Below are 27,082 nucleotides of genomic sequence, written 5' to 3'. Positions count from 1 at the left end.
ACCTCAGTTAACTTTGCTGCGGTTAACAAATCAGTTAAGATAACAACAAAGCACATACATGTCACAGGCATATCTATTTCTGCAACTCTTTTACCATGAGCAAGAACCTCTCTGAAACATAGGACAATATTGTGACTTACAGCTTTTCTAGCAGGAGCCAGAGGTTTAATAATAATAATAATAATAGCAGGAGCTAATATTTATAGAACAGTGTCTGTGCTCAGCACAGTGCTTTGCTATTTCATCCCCCCAACAATTCTCTGAGGTAGGTCTTCTTATACTCTCCATTCCACACATGGCAGCTAAGACAAGTTAACGGCCAACTTCCCACCGCCACATGGCAAGTTAGTAGCAGACCAGAATTCCATTTAAGGTCTGACTCCAAGGCATATGATATACTCTGAACAACTGTTAATTAAGCCTTCCTAATACTGGGGCGCCTGGGTGGGTCAGCAGGTTAAGAGTCTGCCTTCGGCTCAGGTCATGATCCCAGGGTCCTGGGATGGAGCTCAGCATCTGACTCCCTGCCGAGCAGGGAGCCTGCTTCTCCCTCTTCCTCTACTGCTCCCCCTGCTTGTGCTCTCTTGCTCTGCCAAATAAATAAATAAAATCTAAAAAAAAAAAAAAAAAAAAAAAAACCCAAACCAAAAAGACCCCAAAAACCTGCCTGATGCTGGCTAGCAAACTGTAAGCTTCTTCAAACATGAGTATGACCCATTCATCTATGCATCTTCAAATTTTTTAACTTTAGCTATTACACTTTTAATTTCCAAAGATCCTTTTTTGTATTTTCTGATGGTTCCTATTCTACAACATCCTATTCTTTATTTCCTGGATGCCTTATCTTTGTTTAACCTCTTCAAAGATGTTCACGGTGGTTTGTCTGAAGTTCTCTCCTGATTTTTCATGATTCCTCCTTTTTCAGGGTTCTGTTTTTCTCTTTGTCAGAAAGTTTTGGGCTCTTCTATTTTACGTTGGAGAATTTCTCCAAATGTCTGGTGACCCTTGGCTATGAGTTCACATTTAAGAAGAATCACCACCAAAACACTGATGGAAATTTTGTGTACATAACTTGCTTTGTCATCTGGCCAGTTTCACTACAGAGCAATCGGGGGGCCAACTGACATTTTGGTGCAGCTTCTTCAGCGAGAATCTTACAGTCTCTTGCCTACAGAGGATAAACATGACTGCAAAGTTCACCGAGCAATCTGGGTGTGTGTTGTGATAACTAATCATACATTCCTCCAAATTCCCTGACTGCTGGGAACTATAGGTTCAGAAGCTCTCTGGTTTAATTTCTCAAGAGAACATACTTCTTTTCTTTGTAGGTATAAGGGACTGTTACAACCTGGGCTGCTTGAGAGGGGACAGGTAACAGCTCGACAAAAACTTCTTATGCAGATTTTTAACAACCCTATTTGAAATGCCCTGCCTATTTCTGAAGAGAAATACCTGATACTTTTAATTCCTAAGCATTTTTAGGGGCAAATCAGCTTGTTTCCTATTGTGTTTCCCCCATTGCTTTAGGCTGGGGGAAATATCACTTGGGCTGTCTGGCCTCTATTCACCAATTCATTGAATATCCTTATCCACATTCCGTCCTTTCGTATCACGGTTTTGGTTAATATATGCAAATCTGTTTTCTGTTCTCCTCCCTATTTGGGGTAATTTTCAAACAGGAGAGGCAAATGTTTATTTTTTCTATCACTTTGAAATTAAAAAGTGAATTTCTTTTTAGTAATACAGACACTTTAAAAATGATGCAATGTTGCATCTATTGTATAAAAAAATTAAATACTGAATGTTATCGATATAAAAGACTGTTATATTTAAACATTACTAGTAGCAGAACAAACGCCTACATATAATGTCTCTTGCAAACAACTTATGAATACCTATCAAATTTCTAAACCACTTGTGGGAATTTATCCCAAGAAAAAGAAGGAAAAAAAACTACGATGTTAAATATAGACTTGATAATACTATCAGCTACTGAGAAACCATCAAAATTCCCTAAAGTAGAAAGGCTTTATATTATAGTACATCAACTAAGTATGTCAATATTACTCTAACTTTAATAAGAATAATTATATAGCATCATCAAAATATTTATTCTGTCATATTAGCTGGAAAAAAGTATGAAATCTCATAGCAGTAGAATTAGAAGTTTGATATTTTATATTGTTTCTTCTGTTATTTGTGAGAAATGTTTACATTTCTTTACATTACAGTAAATAAGAAACAAAGAAGGATAGAATGAAGGTATTTTTGAGCTGGAAGATTCTAGGAAAGTTGCCTTTCTGCTGACCCAGCCAGGCCAAGTTAATTCTAGACGACATTTTAGGGTACTGACCAAGGAACCTGAAATAGATGTGGTATTTTTTTTCCCCCTCTTTCCTTCTAAAGAAGAAGCACTCTTAATGAAAACAGGTCACCATAACTCTCCCACCAAGCTTCTGTGATGACACAACACGATAAACCTAATATTACCTCCAAAAGACACTGTTCCCTTTGGGTCTACTTGCACTTGCTGTCTCAGGGCTTGATGTTGTTCCTTTGTGGGCTGAATTCCAAGATAATCTAGAGCCTGGAAGGAAAAGGACTCATGTGAAGTAATTTTTCAAATCTCTGAAGAATAAAACTTTTCATTGCAACTTTATTTTACAACCCAATGAAAAGAATCAATATCAGGAACAGGGACCAGAATTACATGCCCAGAGAGAGTCGGTTGACTATTTATGGATTAATTTTCTATAAAATATTAGCTTCCCGATTCTAACACCACCTCAATTTTTCATGGTTTGCTTCTTTTCTTTTTTCTTTCTCTTTTTTTGCAAGACTAGCACTTTGGCTGATGCCAAATTTATAAGCATAGCCCTAAAACCAAAATTCAAATTTCTTAGCTTAAAATATGTGATTATGGCAGAAAAAAAATAGCAAGGAAATTCTATTAAATCAGATAAAACATTAATTTCTATGAGTAGCACTACAAAACATACCTGTTCATGTATAGGTAGCCAGGCACAGTGAGAAGAGACAGGAGAAATGGAGATTAGGAAAGAGTCATAGATTCATTCAAGAGTGATTCTAGAGCTTAGCTAAGTATCATCTTCCTGCTACGTCTACACGGTCATAAATATTTACCTTGTGTAACATGGAATAATGGTTAACTTTTGGAGATCTTTCCCTTCAGTTACAAAAATGTTCCAAGCACACAGACATACACAGGAAGACAATAATACAAAGAACATCCATGTACTCAAATACTCATTGGTATTTGCATGAAATTATATATATTTTTAAGAAATAAACATTGCAGACTTGGTTGAAAGCTTTCACTGTTGTTCCTTGGCAGGAACAACTATCCTAAGGTGGGTGTAAGCTTTCTGTCCACGATCTGATACCATTACTACATGTATTCCCTAATGTTATGCTCCTGTGCACTTAAAATCTTATATCAATAGTGTACTATAAACATTATTTATAAATTTATAAATTTGTTCACAAATTATTGTTTTTACCTCCATGTTATGATTCTGTAATTGCTCAATATTCTTATCTGTGAAACTAGTTCACTTAACTTTAAATGGTATGCCACTGTATAAATACAAATTATATATTCTCTGATGGATGGGCTTTTATCATTACTCCAGCTTTAAAATTACAAAACATTATACATATCTCCTTGTATGGCGGTGTGAAAATTTCTCTACAGTATATCCCTAAAAGAGGAAATGCTGAATCATATGTAGTGCGTGTGTGTGTGTGTGTATGTGTACATATATATATTGTCAACTTTAGATATTGTAAAATTATTCTCCAAACTGGCTGCAGCAATTTATACACACCACTGGCAATAAGACCTATTTTTCTACATTCTTAAGAACATTTGTTGTTTTCACACTTTAAATTTTGTCAATATGTTGAATATGATTTGGATGCTGTTGAATTCCTTTAGTTACAAGTGAGATTAAACGTCTTTTACATGTTTATTAGCAAAGTTTTTGACTCGTAAATTAATTAGCAATATGTCTTATATTTTTACACAGTTTTGAGAAGTATTTTTTGCTAGTGATTTCTAATTTGGTGATGTTCTCCCAAATATGGAAACAAAAACTGTCTCTAGACATTGCAAAATGTCCCTGAGGGAAGGGAAAAAAAACAAAAACAAACGCTCCTTGAGAACTACTTCTCCAGAGACAAACACTATTATTAATAGTTTGGTGCATAATTTTCTGAAATTGTTCTATGAATATAGACTCTAAATATTCAATATACATAAATTATGTATTTATTTATAATAATTATGCTACACAGTATTATACATTTTAAAAAACTGTCAATATATCATAGCTTTCTGTTCTGCACATTTTTGCATCTTTTGCATACTTTTCAAAACTGGTGTGATAGTGCCTTAACACTCAAGTACATATACTTCAAATTTTGAATGTAAAAAAACATTACAAATTATGCCTCCATCAGAAAGGACGAATACCCAACTTTTGTAGCAACATGGACGGGACTGGAAGAGATTATGCTGAGTGAAATCAGTCAAGGAGAGAGAGTCAATTATCATATGGTTTCACTTATTTGTGGAGCATAACAAATAGCATGGAGGACATGGGGAGTTAGAGAGGAGAAGGGAGTTGAGGGAAATTGGAAGGGGAGGTGAACCATGAGAGACTATGGACTCTGAAAAACAACCTGAGTGTTTTGAAGGGGTGGGTGAGAGGTTGGGGGAACCAAGTAGTGGGTATTAGGGAGGGCACGGATTGCATGGAGCACTGGGTGTGGTGCAAAAACAATGAATACTGTTATGCTGAAAAGAAATAAAAAATTATTTTAAAAAAAGGTCCCTTTTGAACTTCTCCCTAGAGGTAATACATCTTATACATTTGGTTCAATATTCCTGAGTATTTTATTATATAATATTTGGTATCTACTAAAAACAAATATGTAATAGATATACATGTTTTAAAGCAGAGCAATAAAATAAAAATTCCGTGAGTACATTTAAGAATTATAAAACTGCCAATAGGGCTGAATTCATGTCATACTGCTGTCCTACTACACGAGAGGTAACCACTAGTATTGAACTGTGGGATCATCATCCCCATATGACTTATTTTAAGATGCCTGGTCACATACATAGGTATCCCTAATGTGTTGTTTTGTTTTGCTATGTTTTAGCTTCATAAAAATGCTGCAGGTAGTCATAATTCTGAAACTTGCTTTTTTCACCCTACACTATGGTTTCATCATTCATCTGTATATGCTATTTTAACATCAGCACATTCATTTTCATTGATAAATACCTGATTAGATGAATATGTCACAATTTACTCACCCACCCTCCAGCACACTGGGGCTTTCTGCTTACCAGGAATGTTAACAAAGAACATTCTTGTACACGTCTACTCTAGCACCTAGATACAACTTTCTTTAGGGTATATACTCAGGAGAAGTATTGATGGGTCTTTTTTGATTGACTGTAGGGCTTTTTTTTTTTAAGATTTTATTTATTTATTTGACAGACAGAGATCACAAGTAGGCAGAGACACAGGCAGAGAGAGAGAGAGAAAGCAGGGTCCCCGCTGAGCAGAGAGCCCGATGTGGGGCTTGATCCCAGGACCCCGAGACCAAGACCCGAGCTGAAGGCAGAGGGCTCAACCCACTGAGCCACCCAGCCGCCCCTGATTGTAGGACTTTTAAAAGTATTTTGGATAGCAATATTTTATATTATGTGTATTACAAGTATTTTCTCCCAGTTTGCAGCACAACTTTTTACTTTTTTATATTTACTTTATGGAGTTCTTTATGGACAGTTCCCAGGCATGTTTGCATACCATTATTTCATGTTTTTATAAACATATATAATAGGGTATCTGGGTGGCTCAATCGGTTAAGCATCCAACTCTTGATTTTGGCTTGGGTCATGATCTAGGAGAAGTGAGATAGAGCCCTGTGTTGGGCTCCATGCTGGGTGTAGAGTCTACTTAAGATTCTCTTTCTCCTTTTCCCTCTGTCCCTCCCACTCTTCTTCCAAAAAAAAAAAAAAAAAAAAAAAAAAAAAAAAAAGCATATAAATGATAAACTTGAAATTTAAAACAGATTGTCTCTTGGGGAGAGGGAGAGATATATATGATCAAGAAGAAACACAAAGGCAATGTCAAAAACTCTGATTCTTAGCTGGGTGGTGGGTACAGGTGGGTTTGTTTTATTATTCTTTAAACTGTACATATACAGTATAATCATTCTGTGTATGATTGATGTTTTCATGTAAAGAAATAAAAACAATTTTACAAAAGTAATGCAAACAAAACACCTGCCACAGAAGGTACGAAATATATGATTATTATTATACTAAGTATAATGGAACTTTATCGAAGTACAATGGAACTTTATCTAGAGCCAAACTTTAGAAATTTACTCTAGATGAAAACAGCATATTGGTGAAGTAAGCTCATAAATTTAAATGGAAAATAATCTATTTTTGGTCAAAAAACAAGTTCTAAAAATTTCTTGAATAAGCAATGTCATCTTTTAACCTTAAGCAAAAATGCAAACTGTTTAATGGACAAATAAAAGTCCTTAACTCTTTCTAATATGAGTCCTTAACTCTTTCTAATGTCTGAATGATGAATTTTAAAAATGTCACTTCTTTACAATATTCATCGCACACTTCCCAACCTAATATAAAGAACAACTCATTAACTGTAATCAGACATGGGGTATGCCATTGCTCACTACATCTTTCTTCAAATGCTACAGAAATGGCAAGAGCTAAAGTAAATATCAGCAAAATGGCATTTGTATCCCAAAGCATCTTTCTCAGGTACAAAAATACATACACATAGGATGGAAATACAATAATTCTTGGTCTTCAAGCCAACTAATAAACTGTATACCTACTTGCTGTGTTTACCATGCCTACTTGTATGTCTAACATTAGGATTAAATGAGACCCACAGTACTCATAAAAATGCTTTAAAAATATAGCACTGCAAATACCCATGGTGAAATTATTTTAAAATATCTGTATATTAAATCATCCTCAGAGTATTCGTAGGAAGAGGCAATCCATTTTTCAGAAAAGGAATTAATGAATAAGTAGTTTAATATTAGAAATCATTTTCTAGTATATCCTGATACAAAGCTGGTTACTTAGACTGGTGAAACACAGAGAATTTCATGAAGATGATGCCATAAATATATATATATATATATATATATATATATATATATATATATATACATACACATATATGTTTATATATATGTATATATCTTGATAGGTAATTTCCTTTAGCAAATTCTAACTTCTCCGTTTTTCTTAAGAATTGTACTGAGTAGCCTATTTACTTAATAACCACATGATTAGTCAACACCTTTCCTTATGAAATCTTATTGTAACACAAATTTCCTAGATGCTGTATGTAATATATTTATAGAAGATAAAGGAAAAAGACAATTTTATTTCATTTTAAATATTTGATCACATTGGCCTTATCTGTTACTGAACAATAAATATGTTAAAAATATAATAGATAATAAAATTGAATCTGTCTACAAAATAACAACTGAAATAGAAAGACCTATTTTAAAAGGAATGATACAGATATTATTAAATTATTATGCAACCAAACAAAAAAGGAAGAGTAGCTTAGCAAATATTTGGGTAGATAGGAGCTAATTTGGATTCTGGAAAAAAAAAAATTCTTATTTAGGAAAATGCCGTTTCATACTCTGAAAACACAGAATGCTCTACTAAATAAAGTCACTAAATATACTTTGAATAAGAAGAAACTGAATTAACACAGAATGTGGGTCGCCTTTGCTATAATACTGGCATTTTATTTTTCCAGAAAAATAATTTTTTTAAGCTAATAGGAGGACCAAAGCCTGGAAATTCTGATTCAACAGTCAAACGACTCAAATTTCTCAGAATCAATACAGATTTCGATGATTTTCATATCTAAGGCAATTAATTAGATTTTTAAAAAAAATCATGTGCTAGGAAAACTTAAATTGAATAAGAAAACAAAGGCAGCCAAGTCAAGTCATTAGCTGGATAACTTCCTCCTTACCCAGAGAAACCGTATTAAATCTGGATGTTTAGAAACGCATATTAAAGCAACATCATTAAAAACAATAACTTCTTTATTTTTTAGATATTTATAGGTGTTTTTACACCTCAAATATACATTAAAAAATGTTAATATTAACTGATTATAAACCTTGGCATTAGTCAGAACTTAACATTTAAGTCACCAATAAAAAGAGAGTACAAGTTAGCAAATGAGATTCAGGATTCTGAAAACCCAAACAAGCTATCTATAAAGTGTCTAATTGGGGCGCCTGGGTGGCTCAGTGGGTTGGGCCGCTGCCTTCGGCTCAGGTCATGATCTCGGGGTCCTGGGATCGAGTCCCGCATTGGGCTCTCTGCTTAGCAGGGAGCCTGCTTCCTCCTCTCTCTCTCTCTGCCTGCCTCTCTGCCTACTTGTGATTTCTCTCTGTCAAATAAATAAATAAAAAATCTTAAAAAAAAAAAAAGTATCTAATTAATTGGAAAGTTTAATGAGCACAGACCAGGTGCTTAAACAGTAGTAGGTGTACTAGATATCATCATGAAGAAAGTTAATCTTGTTGTCAAAACAAAATACACAAAAGACTGTACAGCACCAAAAAGTGATGTTGTGCTATAGATGTGCAAAATAAGGCAATATTAACCCAAACTATAATAGTTAGCAAAATCTGGACACAGGAGTTGCAATTGAGTTAGCATGTGAACACTGGGCAAGAGTCAAGTTGACTCTGGAAAAGGTATTTGGTACAGGACCATTCAAGCAAAGGTATGAATGTGGGAATAAACGCAATGTGCATTTATTATAGCTGTGCACTTTCAATTCTTCCTAAAATGCATAGGTGTGACTGTGGGAATAAATGCAATGTGTATTTACGGTAGCTGTGCACTTTCACTCTCCCTAAAATGTAAAAAAAAAAAAAAAAAAATCATTATTCATGAAAAATGACAGGAAAGTAGAGGCTGTGGACCTACAGCACTATATCCAATTTTATATTTAAAAAAAGACATAGCACATTTTTGCTGTGAGCTCCCAGGTCACCTGACAGGAAAAGCTCTAAAACGCTTTTTTACTTTTTACTTCTTCCTTTTTAATCACCTACATTTCTTTGACATACAGAAGCTCTCAATATTTCACTCTCCCCAGGACTAATTTTTGGTGCCTCTTAGTACATTGCTACCAGCTTCTTTATATTTAGTGAGCATCTATTTTGTTCTTTAGGCTTAGTTTCCCTTTGCTTTTTAAAAAGTTGCACTTACTGCTATTACACATATTTGGGCATACATAATTCATTCTCTGTTTCCTTTGATTCGACACTGTAAAACATCACGTTTGCTTTATTCCTACACAGGAGGAAACTGATTAATTTGGTGTCAATTTAGGTTACAAAAGGTTTTATTTCTATTTGGTACTTGTGAGTGGGCTGCTCAACTCAAACATAAATAATTAAAACTCAAACTGCCATTCATTTAATCGCAAAAAAGTAATTCTTCAAGAAAGTAATGGCTCCAGTCCTTCCTTTATCCTCTCAGAGAATGAGAACACTTCCTTACTTCTATTTTATAGAAGAAAAATGGAAATTTAAAGTATTTACCATTTCCAGTTTCTCTGCCTTGAGGCGAACAGAAGGATTTAGGGAAATCTTCTTTCCTTGTGGTCCATAATTATCAGTCCATGCAGGGGCAATATCTAAGAGACAACAGGGTGCACGTTAATTGGAAACTTAATTGGAATAGAACTTTTCATTTGACAGGATGTGTTCTGGGCTCCTGCTGTTCAAAAATAATTCTGGCTAATCAGTTGGCAGTTTTTACTTTTGTTTTCATTATTTTTTTTCTTTAAATCTAAAATGTATCATATAAATCACCCTCACTTGAGCACTAAATGATATAATACAAAAAGAATGGCCAATTATGCCTTAACTCCCATGGAAATATTATTTTAAAAGATAAACATACATCCTACCAGTACCCCATCATCAAAATGCCTTACTAATTGTAAAGTGAAGCCTTTATCTTCCAAAATAAGTAAAATCAAGTTAGGAATTCAAAAATATCATGATATTTCTTTGGCAGAAGTGGTTTTGTTACGGATTCTGAAGGTCCTATGGAAAAACTCCTAAGTGCAAACTGTTTCAAGTTTGCACATAAAGTATGATACAGACTAGGAACTTTTGGAACCCCTTACTTAACATTAAGGTTATATTTCAGGAAGCATAGATGGACTTCCAAGAGTTGAGTTTCATACAACTCTCACCCATTCTAATACCTTCTTAATCTATCTACACTGATGATTTAGATGAGCCTTCGTCCTTTTGCATGAATAAGAGATCAGATGCCACAAAGGATTAGACCTTGAAAAATTATTTGTTTTAATATGCCAAAGTATGGAAAAAAAATTCTTGTAATTCATGTCAATCCTTGTATCTAAATTGTCACTATTCTAAATACACTTCTAAATGGTATTTTACTAGTTCTACATAGAAACAAGAGGAAGAGAAAAAACTTTTTGAAATGTCACATCTTTATGCAGTGTTTTAATTTTTTTTTAATTTCTCAGAGCATCTGTCTCTAAGTACAAAATGATTTGCATTCTCTTTCTTAAGAACATAAGAAGCGCATATGAAAATAAATAGTCTTCCTCTAAACCTTTAACACATCCTTAACATTCTATGTAAAATCTTGAATATAGCTTATAGGTGTCAAGATCATAAAAAAAAAATGGTTACTGACTTTTAGCTTCAAATGGAATCAAACCTTGAGGAAGAATGATTTTAGTATAATAGAATTTTTACATTTCTGATAAAAGCAGCAAAGTCTCTTTTGTCATCATGATACTTAATTGTTAGCCACTAGACAAAAAATAGTATATATGTATATATATGTATTTTTTTCTTTTTTTCTCTTAAGAGAAATTCTGTGCCAAACCTACAGTGTGGCACAAAAGATCAGCATGGAGTAGAGTGGTATAGAAGACCAAAGAGCAGGGAAGTCAAACTTTATTTTTCATTTTTAATGTTTGGATTTGTGAGGCTTGTCAATGACCTTCAGCTTGACGCCTGACCTGCAATTAAGGAACAGGAGCACTACTAGGTGGACCCAAACTAGCCTAATCATGATTTCAGACCAATAATCCTCCTCCTGGGAGTGAATCACCCTGTGCAAGTGTTAAGTATGTGGAAGGGCTGGGGGATGGGAGGGAGACAGAGCAGAATGGAACAGGGAAGAACAGGGACACACACACAGCAACCACACACACTGAGGCATGCATTCTCACTTATGTATTCCTATACATAAGCATAAAAATTTGCCGTCTGTAACAGTGGAAATGACAGCAAATCAGCTCTTATTTATGCTAACTTTGAGCCAGGCAATGCACTAAGTACTTCATAGAGATGAGCTCATTAAGCTTTACGATAGCCATAATGACATAGGTGTCATTATTGCCATCGCAAAGATGGAGAGATCAAGGCCCCAAAAGGTAAAGAAACCAGCCGATGATCACACAGCTAGGAAGTGACCATGTCAGGATTCTAGTCTCTTGTGACTCCCAAAGCCATGATTCCTAAATGTCGTCAGTATCTTTCATCATGTTTTCTCATCTGTAAAGTAGTTAGAATAAAATAGTGCACCTTACAGAAATTGTAAAGGTAAAATATAGAATCAGAGAAAACTACTATGAACACTAGAGAATATTGTTTGTTTGTGTTTAAGTAGGCTCCATGACCAGCCTGGAGCCCAACACGGGGCTTGAACTGGTGACTCTGAGATAAAGACCCGAGCTGAGATTGAGAGTCACACGCTTAACAGACTGAGCCACCCATGCACACTTAGAATATTGTTAATATTAACAAACAGACATATAAACAGGAGATTGAAAGTAAAACTACAGTAACTCCCCCCCGCCCCGCATATTTAACAATATGCAGTCATGGCTTAACAAAATCCCACTTTCTTTCGGCCAACCTTCCCCTAAACCTGTACCTTTGAGCCAAAACCTCAGGAGGATTTGTGCATAAATCCGGCATGCTTTGGTGATTCAGAGGAGCTTGACCTGAAAAGCTGCTCATAGACAGACAGCTTTCCCCATTTGCTGGTGACATCTCTCAATTCTGGCCTCAAGCTCTTGATTTGCTCCTCTCCGGGGGAGTGAGGATTTTCAAAGGATAGCTTATTATTCTCTTGGATCTTCTCTTCTATTCCTCTTTTTAGGGGAAGAAAGGGAATGTTTTAAGAGGGCAGGATCAAAACCATTTGGTTTATACCACGAACCCTCCATGAATATTTTCCCCCATCACTATTTTGTTTCAGTTATAAAACCTTAGTGTGGGAGGATTACAGTTTGTGTTCTGTAAAGTTAAAGTAATGATAATATTTCTTCATGCAATAATTCACTCAATTTTTCAGGAATGTCTGTAGTATGCTTTGAGCTCACCAGTTCATGCATTAGTCAGCTTATAGCAATAGTAAATGACTCTGAGTTCTGAAATAAGACATTTATATAATAGTTTTTTAAAAACATATTCAAGTATTATATGGATTTTTAAAATTCTAACCAGTTTTACACTTTGGAATAATTTTGAGATGGGAACATGGGTAGATTTGCTTCAATTCAGTTTGTTTTTGTTGAGATTAACATTAAAACTTGTTTATATTTTTTGAATAAATACCAAGTGGCTGAAGAAGTTTAGATGTGACAGTTAAGGGTCAAATTTGGGAAAAATCTATAATTAAGTGCTTATAACAGACAAATCACAATGTATGTAAGTTACCTAGAGATAATTTGGAGTTAATTTCCCCCCCCGCTAGAAAGATCTGGGCTACTACACTTACATGAAAATAAAAAAATAAGACTACCTCAATGCTAATTCTACCCTAGAAAAGTGTTCAATTTTAATTGTATTTTAATATTTACTTTTCAGAAGGAAAAAATGAAACAAGATAGGATCGGGAGGGAGACAAACCATAGGCGACTCTTAATCTCACAAAACAAACAGCGTTGGAAGGGTAGGGGGGTAGGGAGAGGGGGGTGGGATTATGGACATCGGGGAGGGTATGTGCTATGGTGAGTGCTGTGAAGAGTGTAAGCCTGATGATTCACAGACCTGTACCCCGGGGCTAATAATGCATTATATGTTAATTGAAAAAAAAGAAAGGAAAAAAATTTTACTTTTCATACATCTCACTCAAATATATTTTCATTAAATCATTTTTCTATTATAAAATATAGCACTCTTTCTTTTAGTCACTTATGTGAATTTACCTCATTTTATTCATTATTCTGGAATTTCTTCATTCTAATCAGATCTGCCTCCTAGGATGACCTGGTAGCTAGCTCATCCTTTGTTCTGTGATTTTGCTCCCGGTGGGTCCTTCCCTTAGGAAGATCTCCACCCATCGGTCGATGTTTACCACTTCTTGCACGATCTGGATGATGTCTGATTTTTGCTATGAAATTTCTACATGTTGTGACAAATTCTTTACTATGTACTAATTTGGGGGCCGAGGGGAGGATGCAAAACTGAATTAAAGAATGGGAGCTTTTGTTTCTAGTCTAAAAATATCCCCGAAATATTATCTGAGCTACACTATAGTCAGTGGGTTCTGTAATATTAATAATAACAGCAAAATTTACTGAGCATATGCTATGTCCCAATTACAATGCTACGTGCCTGATATGCATGATCTCATTTAATATTCATAAAGACCCACGAGGCAACTATTTCAAGGTTACACAGCTAATAAGCTGGAAGCGAAGAAATGAATCTCTACATTGCATTCAGAGCCTGTGCCTTCCCGACACCACACTCTGGCCACTTCTTTCCTTCTCTACTTTGTTCACATCTTTGCACTATCTGGACAAGATAGTATATTCCTTTGAATACAGAAACCACCTGTACCCCGCTCTAGTTAACACAGAATACCGCAAATGGTAGTTATTCAATACAATAAACACATACATATATGTTTTCTAATCTGAAAAATGAAGGTTTTTTTTTTAACCCATGTTTTATTTCACCATAGACTCTTAAGTATCTCATGGAAAACATCCTAATTCCTTCATAATTCCTCCTGAACTATGTTTTCTACATATCTGACGTGCTCGGTAAGTGGTTCTTGAATAAATAAATAAAAGACTGATAGAGGCAATGAGCAGTCCAATGACTTTCAAAATTAAAATCATGTTACATAAATGTATCCTCACCATTGTTCACTTCTTTCATCTATATTTTTTTTCTTCTTCACATATGTTCACAGTTTAAAATAAAAACAATACATCAAGAGAATAGAAATTAATTCCATAAAAGGGATAATACTGGGGCTCCTGGGTGGCTCAGTGGGTTAAAGCCTCTGCCTTCAGCTCAGGTCATGATCCTGGGGTCCTGGGATGGAGCCCTGCATTGGGTTCTCTGCTCAGCAGGGAGCCTGATTCCTTCTCTCTCTCTGCTTGCGCTTCTGCCTACTTGTGACCTCTGTCTGTCAAATAAATAAATAAAATCTTAAAAAAAAAAAATAATACTAATAAGATTTCTAAGAGTCAAGGAATCCCTCTAAGTAGAAGGGCATTTAATTTATGGCTAGAGATTGCTACCAACCCACTGGTAAATACTGGTCTCCAAATCAGAGGAAAAAACTGTGGAATCCGCTATAAATTCCCAATAAGTGTGGTGCCTGTGTGCTGTGGTCTGAAAGTCTGTGTCCTCCCGAAATGCCTATGTCAAAATCCTAACCCCCAAGGTGATGGTATTCGGAGATGGGGCCTTTGGGAGGGGCTGAGGTCATGAGGGTGAAGCTCTCCTGAATGGGATTAGTATTGTGACTGAAGAGACCCCACAGATCTCCATGTGAGGATACAATGGGAAGTCTGCAACCTGAAAAAGGCTCTCACTGGGACCATGCTAGCACCATGATCCTGGATTTCCAGCCACCAGAACTGTTAGAAATACATGTCTGTTGTTTATAAGCTACCCAGTCTGTGGTATTTTGTCACAGCAGCCCAAATGGACGAAGATACCATGTACTTTATGCTAATTTGTCCTTATTTTGCAATTCTGATCTAGACTAATGCTATTAAAAATTAAGATATACAGGTAACAACTTACATTGGAATTTTTAGACATATGTAATTAACTCTTTCTTTCCTTAAGCATTGGTTTTTGATTGTTGTTGTACTTAATTTTTGGACATAATTTAAAGGGAAAGTTTTTTTCTTGATATTGGAGCTACAAATAGATACTTCACAGTTCGATAAAAAGCAATTTTTCTTATGGGTGGCTCACAGAATTAACATTTTATTGTTTTAAAAATTCAGTAAATCATTTCATGGTAATTATAACTAATAATATTCAATTCATAATACTGATGTTCTTTTTAATTTACATCTATATAATCTCTTCTTAAAAAAACCAAAAACATATTTCATTTCTTAAGCTATGCTCCCATCTATAATTTCTCTGAAAGGTGCATTTAATGAACCTCACCAGTATTTCCCTAAAAGGACAAGGCAACCTAATCTTGATTTAAAGAAGAGTTTACATTATTTGATTTCAACAGTTCATTGATTACTACAGCTTCACAGACACCGTTATGATAATGCATCTTAAAATTTCAACCCTTTGTTCAGGAAAATTTCTAATAAAAGATCTAATCTAACAGGGACCATTGCACAATGCATTCATTTTGCTCTTTTATTCACTGAAGGAAAAAAAGGCATAATGCACTCTTCTTTAAAGTCTATTAAGTCACATTATGTACTCCTCATTGAGAAAGAGTAATTGAAAGAAATAATAATAAAGAGGAATTAAATGTGCATTTACCTGTATTAGACATATCCGTAGGGCTGTTTCCCGAAGAAGTAATTGGAGTCTGTTCTGTTTTCTTGTATCCAGTTTTCATCTATGAAAGAAAAGGAAGAACATAAAATGTCATTTTCTAAAGTAGGTCAAAGACCAGACTAGAAGCTCACGTTAACATAAAAAGAATGGTTTAAGAGATTAAAGCAGTAATCCAAAAAAATGAGATCTCTAAAATTTTGTTATATTTATCTCCAAGCAAAGCACTTCAGAATTAAAGAACAACTGCTTTCAGCTCTACCATGTCCAAGAACAACAAAATATAAGGCTATGCACCTTATCTTTGAAAAGTTATTATAACCCCAAATAAAAAAGTATAAGGGGCTGACAGAAAATCTTACACTCTGTATCTTACTAGCAGGTTCCTGAAACTGAAATTGCCTTTGACAAATTTTATTCCATTGACTGAAAGCCTACCTGAGTTTCCTATTTTGTTTTATAGCTCACATATATTTTAAGAGTACATGCTCTATTTTATAACTTTGATTTTTTTAGGGCCCCGTTGCAATTAGTAATCAATTGTTGATTCTGATGTAGAAACTCCCTCTTTTGGGTGAGTCTACTGGGGTGAACTAGGTATTAGCATGCACACGTGAGGGAACCATAGCCACCTACACTGGGTAATTAGGATTAGCCTCATTGTGCAGGAAAAAAAAGCTAAGGAACAAGAAGGAAGACTGACTGTCTTCAGTCAGGCAGGGAACAGAAATAAGAATAAATTAAACCATATTAGAGATTTTCTGAAAATAAATATGACATTCCTAACATAGTTTTGAATGACAACTAGACATATCTCCTCGAGGCCAATCCTGATCATGACTTTCCGGACAAAAGACACACTGACTTGAAAAATTATATTATTGATACAGTATAAAAATATTAAACAGAAAAAAAAAAGGAAAGAACTTTCAAGGAAATATAAATCTGTTTAAAACAACTACACTACAAAATTACAATTACAAAATTAAAATTCTATTGCATATAACAAACATAAAAACATACAGGGGATTTATGGACTGCATATATACAGAGAAATGTAAGATTACCTGATTTATCCTAAAAGAAGGTAAAATGGTATCTGTAGTTTGGGGAGTAGATGAGGTCTTTGGAATTAGTGTTTCAGGGGGAGATGGAAGAAGGCTAAATGTTGAGACTTGAGGTCCATATTCTCCGGAAGCTTGTAAAAGAGATGTACAAGATGGATTTCCTGGATGACTGCCATCAGATTTTTGTCTTATGAACGTTATCTCCCAAACAGATTCTGACCTAGCATTAAAAAGAAATCACTTTATGGATATTGTGTAGATACAGTACAGCTGAATTTTAAGATAATGCTTCAATTATTATTAAAATACGCTTGTTTTGGGGGTGCCTAGGTGGTCAGTTAAAGTGGCCGACTCTTGATTTCAGCTCAGGTCACAATCTCAGAGTTGTGAGATCAAGCCCCATGTTGGGTTTTGCTGCTCAGTGAGGAGTCTGCTTGAGATTCTCTCTCTTCCTCTGCCCTCCCCTACCCGGCTCACATGCATGCTCTTTTAGGATCTAAACTATTTAAACCTCTTAAGTTACTGTTTTTGAGAAGACATGCTAACTAACTTATTCTATTTTATGAATAGGATAGTTACCTCAACTTGGCTCTGGTAATTATGCTTTTTGCTTCTTCAAAGGATACACCAATCATAGATTCCTTGTTTATTGAGACAAGTTGATCTCCTGGCTTCAAACGTCCATCCTAACAAAAGTAGTAATAAATATAAAAAAATTAATAATGATGGTGTTTAAAAAAAAATAACTGATGCAACTAAACAACAAAAAAAAATTTAGTGAACAGTCTTTTTAAGAAGGAGTAAAAAGAAAATCTTAGACAAAAAAACCTCACTAGCATAAAGTTTTAACTAAAGCCTGGTTTGCTTACATATGGAATGAAATGGAACAGTTTCTGTATATGTGAGCTGAATTTGCACACTAAGGAATCCTGAAGACACACATGAAGACATAGCCAGGTACACCAGGAAAAGACTCATTTTAAAAGGTTGGTACTACAGTGCCTGGGTGGCTCAACTGGTTAAGTGTTTGCCTTTGTCTCAGGTCATAATCTCAGGGTTCTGGGAATGAGCCCCCTGTCAGGCTCCCTGCTCAGTGGGGAGTCTGCTTGTCCCTCTCTTAAGACTTCCCTCTGCCCCTCCCCGCTCTCTTTCTCTCTCCAATAAATAAACAAATCTTAAATAGAAATAAAAACATACTTACTGCTATCTCTCAACACTGAATACGGAGTACACAGGAAGATATATAAATAAATATAAAATATTAATCAAAAAAACTTCATGGAAACATGTTATTTCAAATGCTATGTGTTGGGCTGGCAGAAAGAAAGGGCTACTTAAGATGGCGAAAGTCCCCGCCACAAAACCTGGGCTCAGACAGGAGAACAAAGACCCAAGCAGGAATCTGAAAACCCTCCCAGCCCCGGCTCCCATGTACCAATGGGACCCTGACAAGCGGGAATTTGAGACCCCTCGCCCCGGGCTGCAGTGGACCAATGGGACCCTGACGAGCAGGCGAAATATCCAAATAAGGGAAACTTGCCAAAAGACCCCCGAACTCCCCTCGAGGCCCCTTAAAAGCCCCCTTCTCCCTGCCTTGGGCGCGACTTCCGCCACTCTGTTTTCCAGAGTCGTAGAACCTCACCCAAGGGTGCCCATCTCCTCCCGGCACAACTTTCCTGGCTCCCCTTCTCCTGAGCCCTGAAACTTTGCCGGAGAGTGTTTTTAATAAATCTTGCCTTGCACCCCCTTTGCCTGGTGTTGTGTTTATCTCGCCGGAGAAACTTTACACTATGTAAAAGAAACTATGAACTAAATGCACAATGACTCTATGACCCGTCTAAATTACAAACATTATTTTAAAAATTAAGCTGAAAAAGGAAACGATTTTAAAATACATCAAATTTAGAAATTTGTATTTTATAAATATAACTAGGAAAGTGAGAGAACACAACACAATTGCTATATTCACTATATTTTGCTACATAATAGGCTGTATTTTTTCCCTTCCACTGGTTAATGTATGAGGAGTAAAACGCAATCGTAATGCTGGAAAAGACTAAGCAGTATGGAGAGAGCATCCACCATAAGGATCCTACATGTTCAGTGAAATCAAAGAGCTAATTTTGTAAAATTGTGTAAACACAGTTCTGTACTGCTTAGGCCCAAACCTTAGTACAGAGTTCGGTTACGTATGCATTTAAATCAACTCTACCAAGACATACTTAGACACTCACATACATTAGCTTGCAATTTAATATGTGAAATTTTACCTTCGGGACAGTTAACTCAAGGTTAAGATGAAATGGCAGTAAACAAGAGAAACAACCTGTTTCTTTTGCCACAGGCAAAAGGCTAAGGCTAATAATCGGGAAGAATGAACAAAATCCCAGAGTGCTTATTTCCAGGAGGAAGGGTGGGGAATGCGGGGAATGTGCTCAGGAATGCCTCAGTAGCACTTGAGATTTTCCACTTTTTCAATCAAGTGGTGAACGCTAAGCAGATTCATAGGTGTTCATTCTATTATTATGCTTCATTTACATGTGTCAAGTATCACATTATAAAAATGAAAAGGGGGCACCTGGTTGGCTCAGTTGGTAGAGCACACAACTCTTGATCTCAGGGTTGTGCGTTCAAGTCCTATAGAGGGCATGGAGTCTACTTAAAAAAAAATAAATAAATAAATAAAATAAAATAAAAAAGAGATTCTCCATCTCCCAAAATAAAAAGAGCTCATAATATCTGCCCGAAATTAATTAGGCTGAATCATGTTTGGTTCTATATTCCAAAACTGGTCTTGGAAATAAGAGTCAAATGGAGAAATTTTTAATCTAATTTTAAAATAAGTATATTAACAAATGAGTCAAATGAAAAAAAATGCAATTATTAAATCCAGCTCTAGCCTATTTGGAATCTACAAAGGATCCTAACTAGAATCAGTTTAATAAAGTAGATTACAGCTGAAATTTAATACTACTATTGACTTTTATCACAAAGCCTAGGAGAAAAAGTGGAGAAAATGAAGAAAGCCCTGTTTCACTGGAGCAAAGCATACAAAGGCCATTGACAAGGAAAGAAAGGATTTTTTAGAATCGGGGTGGCAGACAGTAAAAACAGTAAATATTGTCAGGTGACAATTTTTTCAAATGGTAGGAGACTTCAGAAGGCAGTGGACAGATGTGGAAAGAACACAAGGTTTGGCAGCCAGACAGACCCAATACAAACTTGAGCTCTACAACTTGCTAGCTAGATGTTCGTAAACAAACAGAGGAAGAGGAAAGGGGCTGGGGGAGTCACACAGTCTCATCTACAGAACAACATTCAAAACTGTTGGAGGTGGCTCCTGTGTCCATGCCTCTCATACACACCACAGCTGCTATCAGGGTTGCAGAGAAAAAGACTACAGAAAACAGAGGTAGGCAACAGGATTTCGGCAGACCTACTATCTCCTACATCCTCCTTTCCGACGTATTAGCAACACAGCGGGAAAAGCTCTCATGAACACAACATGCATCTTATATTATAGCACACTGATGTCCAGCAGGACAAGGGTCAGAGAAGAAAGGAAGAATAATGCTTTCTGATGGTGGCTTCTGGTGTTCATATATATTTTTTCTTCCTAAAAAGTATTTACAGTGGTGTTTTTTTTTTTTCTTTGCCTCCTAGAACAAGATCTTAGCTGATCGTGTGAATTTCTGAACCTGTTTAAAAGTCAGAACCTGCAAACTCAAGCAAAGCTATTTCTGTTAGAGTCTGGCATTCAAACCAGTGAGCCCTGCCCCAGTTGGATGAATGTATATGTGAAGATACTAACTTTGGGGACACGCTGAGTCTTCTTCCATACTGTCTGGGTTTGGATACAGCAGTTACTGAGCAACTGTACAACTTTCACATGCCCTCCTTCCACAGGTCAGGGCCTGCGTTCTTTCCCATCAACATCTACAAAAGCATTAAAAAAGTAATAAAGTACTCATGACCACGTCCATGTTTCCGTTGAAAACTACCTGCGCTGTTCACTTATAATGACCATTATATAGTTTTCTAAATAACATGTTACTATAGTACCGTACCATGGACACGGACTGACTCTGATTTAACTAACTCCTTAGTCCTAAATACTAAGGAATGCTCCTGCAAGACTTCTGGTTCCTTTCCCACACTTTCAGAATCTGTCAACTTCTATAGTCTGCCAGTTATTAATCTGCACTTAGGCAAATTGCATAATCTGAGACTTGATTTTCCTAGCTGTAAAGTGGAGATAAATACCTGTCACGCAAGGTTGCTATTAGTAATTAAATAACATACATAAAATCCTAGCACACTGTAGGTGTTAAATAAAAGTGAGTTGAATCAAAACTCCGTGTCTGCTGTAATTCTCACGTTGATAGCAAATTTAGTCCTGTTATTCCTCAAATTAAGAACCTTTAAGGATGCCGAGGTAGATCAGTCAAGTGTCCAGCTCTTGATTTTGACTCAAGTCATGACCTCAGGATCCTGAGATCATGCTCCCTGCTGGGTGTGGAGCCTGCTTAAGATTCTCTCTCTCCCCCTGCCCCTACCCGCCTCCTTCTCTTAAAAAACAGCAAAAACCTTTAATGGCTGTCCATGGGTAAGAAAAGTTGAAATTCCTTAACTTTGCAAACCCTGCACAACAAGCTAGCTGCAACCAACTTTTTCAGCCTTCCTGAAAAAAGCCTCACTTCCCTCCTCAACACATAAATTTTTCATTCGAGTCTCAAAAAATGTTCTTCAAACCAGCCATGGTCTTTAGAACCTTAATGCTTTTACACATCCTAATTCCTGTCTAGAATGCCACCATCAACCCTGCCATTTCTCTGATAAACTCGCACTTAAACTTCACAGCCAAACACAAACATTTTCTCTGCATTAAGTTTGCCCCACTGCCTGGAAATACTGAATTGTTCCTCTCTCTCTGTTTCAAAAGCAATTTCAACTTACCTCTATTATTACATTTACTTTGTACTGTTCCTATCTGTTTACCTATCTTTTTTCTCCCGTTAGAGCACATTAATCCACCCACTTCCAAAATAACAGCACTGATTATTTCAGTTGGCCAGAACCATGTCCTTTTCATGAGTTTTTCCCGTAGCATAGTGCCGGGTCCAGAGTAAGTCCACAATCAGCTGATCAGGGGCAGGAAACAGTCTGAGGAAATTAAGGTGGCTCTGACAGAAGTAATAATGGCAAAGGAGAGAAGAGAGTGACTTGTAAAGTGAATGCTCTTGGCTGCTACTACTTCTTTCAGCTCCCAACAATGGGACTGGTTTCTTTACACTGTGTCATCCAGAGGCTTCCAGGGATATGCTCAGCATATTCTGAAACCAGACTTCTTCTGAAAGATAAAGATGCCTTACTTCAACCCTTTGTGAACAATGACTAACCATTAGTATCTACAAGCGGTATGATCATTGTCTTTATCTGTAGAGTCTAACCGCCCCCAAAAGTCCTGAATTTATAAAATTTAAAGTGATACTTATAAAATATGCCATTATTTTATGTAGCACTAAAATAAGAAAATGCTAAAAGAAGAAAATGAAACTGATTGTTAAGACTCATCTCATAAAGCTTGTTTGTGTTTTATTATATGTCTTAGAATCAGTTAAATGAAATATAAAATGTAGTATCAGGTTTGAGGAAAAGCTTTTGATTATTGCCTACTTTCCTTACACTAATAGCAGGAAACAAAGAAACAAACAAAAACATTTGAAAACTTCAAAGACATTTCGTGTTCAGAATCTGACACAAAGGGCCAGGGAAGAGAGGTACTTGGTATGGAACCAGATGGTGGCAGTGGAATAGCAAACAAGATTATTAACTTTCAGAAACATGACCGAATGCCTAAGGGGTCATTAATTCATAAATATTAACTGAGCAATTAGTACGTGCCTGGCATCATACTGGAGATGATCGATATTATGAACAAGACTTTTTGTACTTAGGAAACACACTGTCTTGTCGTTCAGACAGACAATAAAACCACCACAGATATGGATGCATGTTTATAAACTGAGACAGGTGATACAAAGAAAAGGGACAGGATCTAGGAGCACATATAGGAGAAAAGATCTGGAATAAACTGGGGGCACAGGAGTGCCTGGGTGGCCTAGTCATTTAAGCGTTTGTCTTCGGCTCAGGTCATGATTTCAGAGTCCTGGGATTGAACCCTGTGTCTGGCTCCCTGCTCAGAGCGGGGTCTGCTTCTCCCTCTCCTGCCTCTCCCCGCCTGCTTGTCCTCTTTCTCTCAAATGAATAAATGAGATCTTAAAAAAAAAAAAAAAAGAATAAAATATACTGAAGGGCACAGAGAACACATTCCTTAGGAATTAGTCTTTCAATAGATATTTGGAAGTCATAGTAGTGGTGCCATGGGTGTGTTCTCAGTCAGAGGGAACTGCAAATGAAAAAGAGTTTTCAGCAACTGAAAGAATGCCATTCTGGAAGTGTAAAGATGGAGAGTCAGAGAATTACAGGGCAGAAGTCACATTATACAGAGCCCTGCAGGCAACTGAGTATTAATATGATAGGCTGGTGGTGGGGAGGGGGATAGGTGTGGTGCACGAGAGCAGGCAAAGCTATTGTGGGGTCTGATAAACTATGTGATGATGGTGGAGGTCGAGGAGACTGATGGGGTTAAGAGATATTTATAGAGTAGAAAAAGGCAACAGCACATGCTAATCAACTGGGTATGGGTATTAAGGGTGAGGAAGTAGTTAGGCTGCTTTCAGGTTTTCTGACTTTATGCACCTGGTAGGTATCACTCACCAAGACTGGGAACTGAAGAAAAGCTCTGCTTGGGAAAAGATGGGCAGACGAGGATGTGGTGTGACTTTTACGAGTCTCGCCTCAGATACAGTGAATTTGAGATGTCTTAAGGAGGTCCAAATGGAAATGCTGACCAAGCAATTGGATATGTGAGAATTAAGCTCAAAGGAGTGTCTCAGCCCAAAGGTTTGGGATTGAACACTGAGGACTTCAGACTGATAAGGGACTGACTGGTGGGGTGGAAGTTTTCATAGTTCCTTAACTCAGTATCAGGCATATTTGTTCTCATTCTATAGGCTTCCTCTAACACTAAGCGCTGGAAGAATCTTTCCTTCCATTTCAACTGGAAAAAAACATGTCAAGATGCCCCAAGTTTTAACTCTGAATATGTTTTTCAAAGAAACATGGTGTTTTGGTTACTGAACCAGTATTGTTTTTTGTTTTGTTTTGTTATGTTTCTGCCATTGGGAAACTTTCACATATGTTTATCCTTCTGAGTTCCAACAGCCCCCTTAATATGTGAAGTTTGGGAATATAAATGTTATATAATCCATCTATAAGACTGGGGACTGCATATATTATTAGCTCTGAAACAATATCATATTAAAATAAAATTAAAGCAAGCAAAAGCAGTCACATGCATTTAAAAAATATAAATATAAAAGTATATAATCTAAAAATATAAAAAAGTATAAAATATTTTAAAAAGTATAGTATAAAGTATAAAATATAAAAATATATAAGTTGCTCAGTTTTGCAACTTAATAAAGATAATCTCATGAGCCTGTGTTTCCTATTTTATGAATACATCTATTACTGCAGAAATTTTGTGCAGATTAGAATATTATTAACATGCCTAACAGTATTTAGAAGCATATGTAAAGTAAATGCTATTATAGTATAGTATAGTAAATGCTATATTACTATTACAGTAATAGTAAATGCTATTATTATTAATAACATTTAAAAATAAAATTGCATTTAGAAGTATATGTACAGTAAATGCTATTATTTACTATTATAGTAATAGTAAATGCTATTATTATTAATAAGAACATTTAAAAATAAAGTTGCATCAGTTTGCATTTGCAGAATAATGTGCACATAACTCTCCATCTTGAGGAAGTACACAAAAATAAGTGTAAGTCTCCTAGAACTTGTACAGGAATTCAGTAAAGTGTCAGGATATAAAATCAATGCACAGAAGTCAGTTGCATTTCTATACACCAACAACAAGACAGAAAAAAGAGAAATTAAGGAGTCAATCCCATTTACAAATGCACCCCAAACCATAAGATACCTAGGAATAAACCTAACCAAAGAGGCAAAGAATCTGTACTCAGAAAACTATAAAGTACTCATGAAAGAAATTGAGGAAGACACCAAGAAATGGAAAAATGTTCCATGCTCATGGATTGGAAGAACAAATATTGTGGAAATGTCTATGCTACCTAAAGCAATCTACACATTTAATGCAATTCCTATCAAAATACCATCAATTTTCTCAAAGAAATGGAACAAATAATCCTAAAATTTATATAGAAACAGAAAAGACCCCAAATAGCCAGAGGAATGTTGAAAAAGAAAGCCAAAGTTGGTGGCATCGCAATTCCAGACTTCAAGCTCTATTACAAAGCTGTCATCATCAAGACAGTATGGGACTGGCACAAAAATAGACACACAGATCAATGGAACAGAATAGAGAGCCCAGAAATGAATCCTCAACTCTATAGTCAAGTAATCTTTGACAAAGCAGGAAAAATATCCAATGGAAAAAAGTCTCTTCAACAAATAGTTTTGGGAAAATTGGACAGCCCCATGCAGAAAAATGAAACTGGACCATTTCCTCACACCGCACATGAAAACAAAACTCAAAATGGATGAAGGACCTCAATGTGAAAAAGGAATCCATCAAAATCCTTGAGAACACAGGCAGCAACCTCTTCGACCTCAGCCGCAGCAACTTCTTCGTAGGAACATCATCAAAGGCAAGGGAAGCAAGGGCAAAAATGAACTACCGGGACTTCATCAAGATCAAAAGCTTTTGCACAGCAAAAGAAACAGTTAACAAAACCAAAAGACAACTGGCAGAATGGGAGAATTGCAAATGACATATCAATAAAGGGCTAGTATCCAAAATCTATAAAGAACTTATCAAACTCAACACCCAAAGAACAAATAATCCAATCAAGAAATGGGCAGAGGACATAAACAGGCATTTCTGCAAAGAAGACATCGAGATGACCAACAGACACACGATAAAATGCTCAACATTGCTCGGCATCAGGGAAATGCAAATCAAAACCACAGTGAGATACCACCTCACACCAGTCAGAATGGCTCAAATTAACAAGTCAGGGAATGATAGATGCTGGAGAGGTTGTGGAGAAAGGGGAACCCTCCCATACTGTTGGTGGGAATGGAAGCTGGTGCAACCACTTTGGAAAACAGCATGGAGGTTCCTCAAAAAGTTGAAAATAGAGCTACCCTACAACCCAGCAATCGCACTACTGGGCATTTATGCTAAAGATACGAAGATAGGGGCGCCTGGGTGGCTCAGTGGGTTAAGCTGCTGCCTTCGGCTCAGGTCATGATCTCGGGGTGCTGGGATCGAGTCCCACATTGGGCTCTCTGCTCAGCAGGGAGCCTGCTTCCTCCTCTCTCTCTGCCTGCCTCTCTGCCTACTTGTGATCTCTCTCTGTCAAATAAATAAATAAAATCTTTAAAAAAAATAAAATAAAATAAAGATACGAAGATAGTGGGGCATCTGGGTGGCTCAGTGGGTTAAAGCCTCTGCCTTCGGCTCAGGTCATGATCCCAGGGTCCTGGGATCAAGCCCCGCATCAGGCTCTCTGCTCAGCAGGGAGCCTGCTTCCTCCTCTCTTCCTCTCTTCCTCCTCCAAATAAATAAATAAAATCTTAAAAAAAAAAGATACAAATGTAGTGATCCGAAGGGGCATGTGTTCCTGAATGTTTATACTAGCAATGTTCACAATAGCCAAACTACGGAAAGAACCTAGATGTCCATCAACAGATGAATGGATAAAGAAGAGGTAATAGATATATACAATGGAATACTATGCAGCCATCAAAAGAAAAGAAATCTTGCCATTTGCGATGACGTGGATAGAACTAGAGGGTATTATGCTGAGTGAAGTAAGTCCATCAGAGAAAGACAATTATCATACGATCTCCCTAATATGAGAAAGTTGAGAGACAATGTGGGGGAGCTTGGGGGATAAGAAAGGAATAAATGAAACAAGATGGGATCTGGAGGGAGACAAACCATAAGAGACTCTTAATCTCACAAAACAATCTGA

At 36.4% G+C, this 27,082-nt stretch overlaps 1 protein-coding gene across 3 annotated transcripts in view; it reads right to left on the bottom strand.

Moving 5' to 3' along the window:
- STXBP4 (syntaxin binding protein 4) overlaps positions 1-27,082 on the bottom strand; it is a 165,576-nt gene that overhangs the window by 119,460 nt on the left and 19,034 nt on the right. For all 3 annotated transcript variants that reach the window (XM_004747367.3, XM_013053675.2, XM_004747368.3), the window contains exons 5-9: positions 17,562-17,668; positions 16,983-17,202; positions 15,901-15,979; positions 9,679-9,773; positions 2,491-2,587 (exon numbers count right to left, since the gene is read on the bottom strand). In XM_004747367.3, the coding sequence (XP_004747424.1) occupies positions 2,491-2,587; positions 9,679-9,773; positions 15,901-15,979; positions 16,983-17,202; positions 17,562-17,668 (598 nt within the window). The remainder of the gene's footprint in view (positions 1-2,490; positions 2,588-9,678; positions 9,774-15,900; positions 15,980-16,982; positions 17,203-17,561; positions 17,669-27,082) is intronic.

Source organism: Mustela putorius, unplaced genomic scaffold, assembly GCF_011764305.1.
Source record: "Mustela putorius furo isolate JIRA1106 unplaced genomic scaffold, ASM1176430v1.1 tig00003962_pilon_pilon_pilon, whole genome shotgun sequence".
Taxonomy (NCBI): domain Eukaryota; kingdom Metazoa; phylum Chordata; class Mammalia; order Carnivora; family Mustelidae; genus Mustela; species Mustela putorius.
This window is presented reverse-complemented; position numbering and strand designations above follow the sequence as displayed.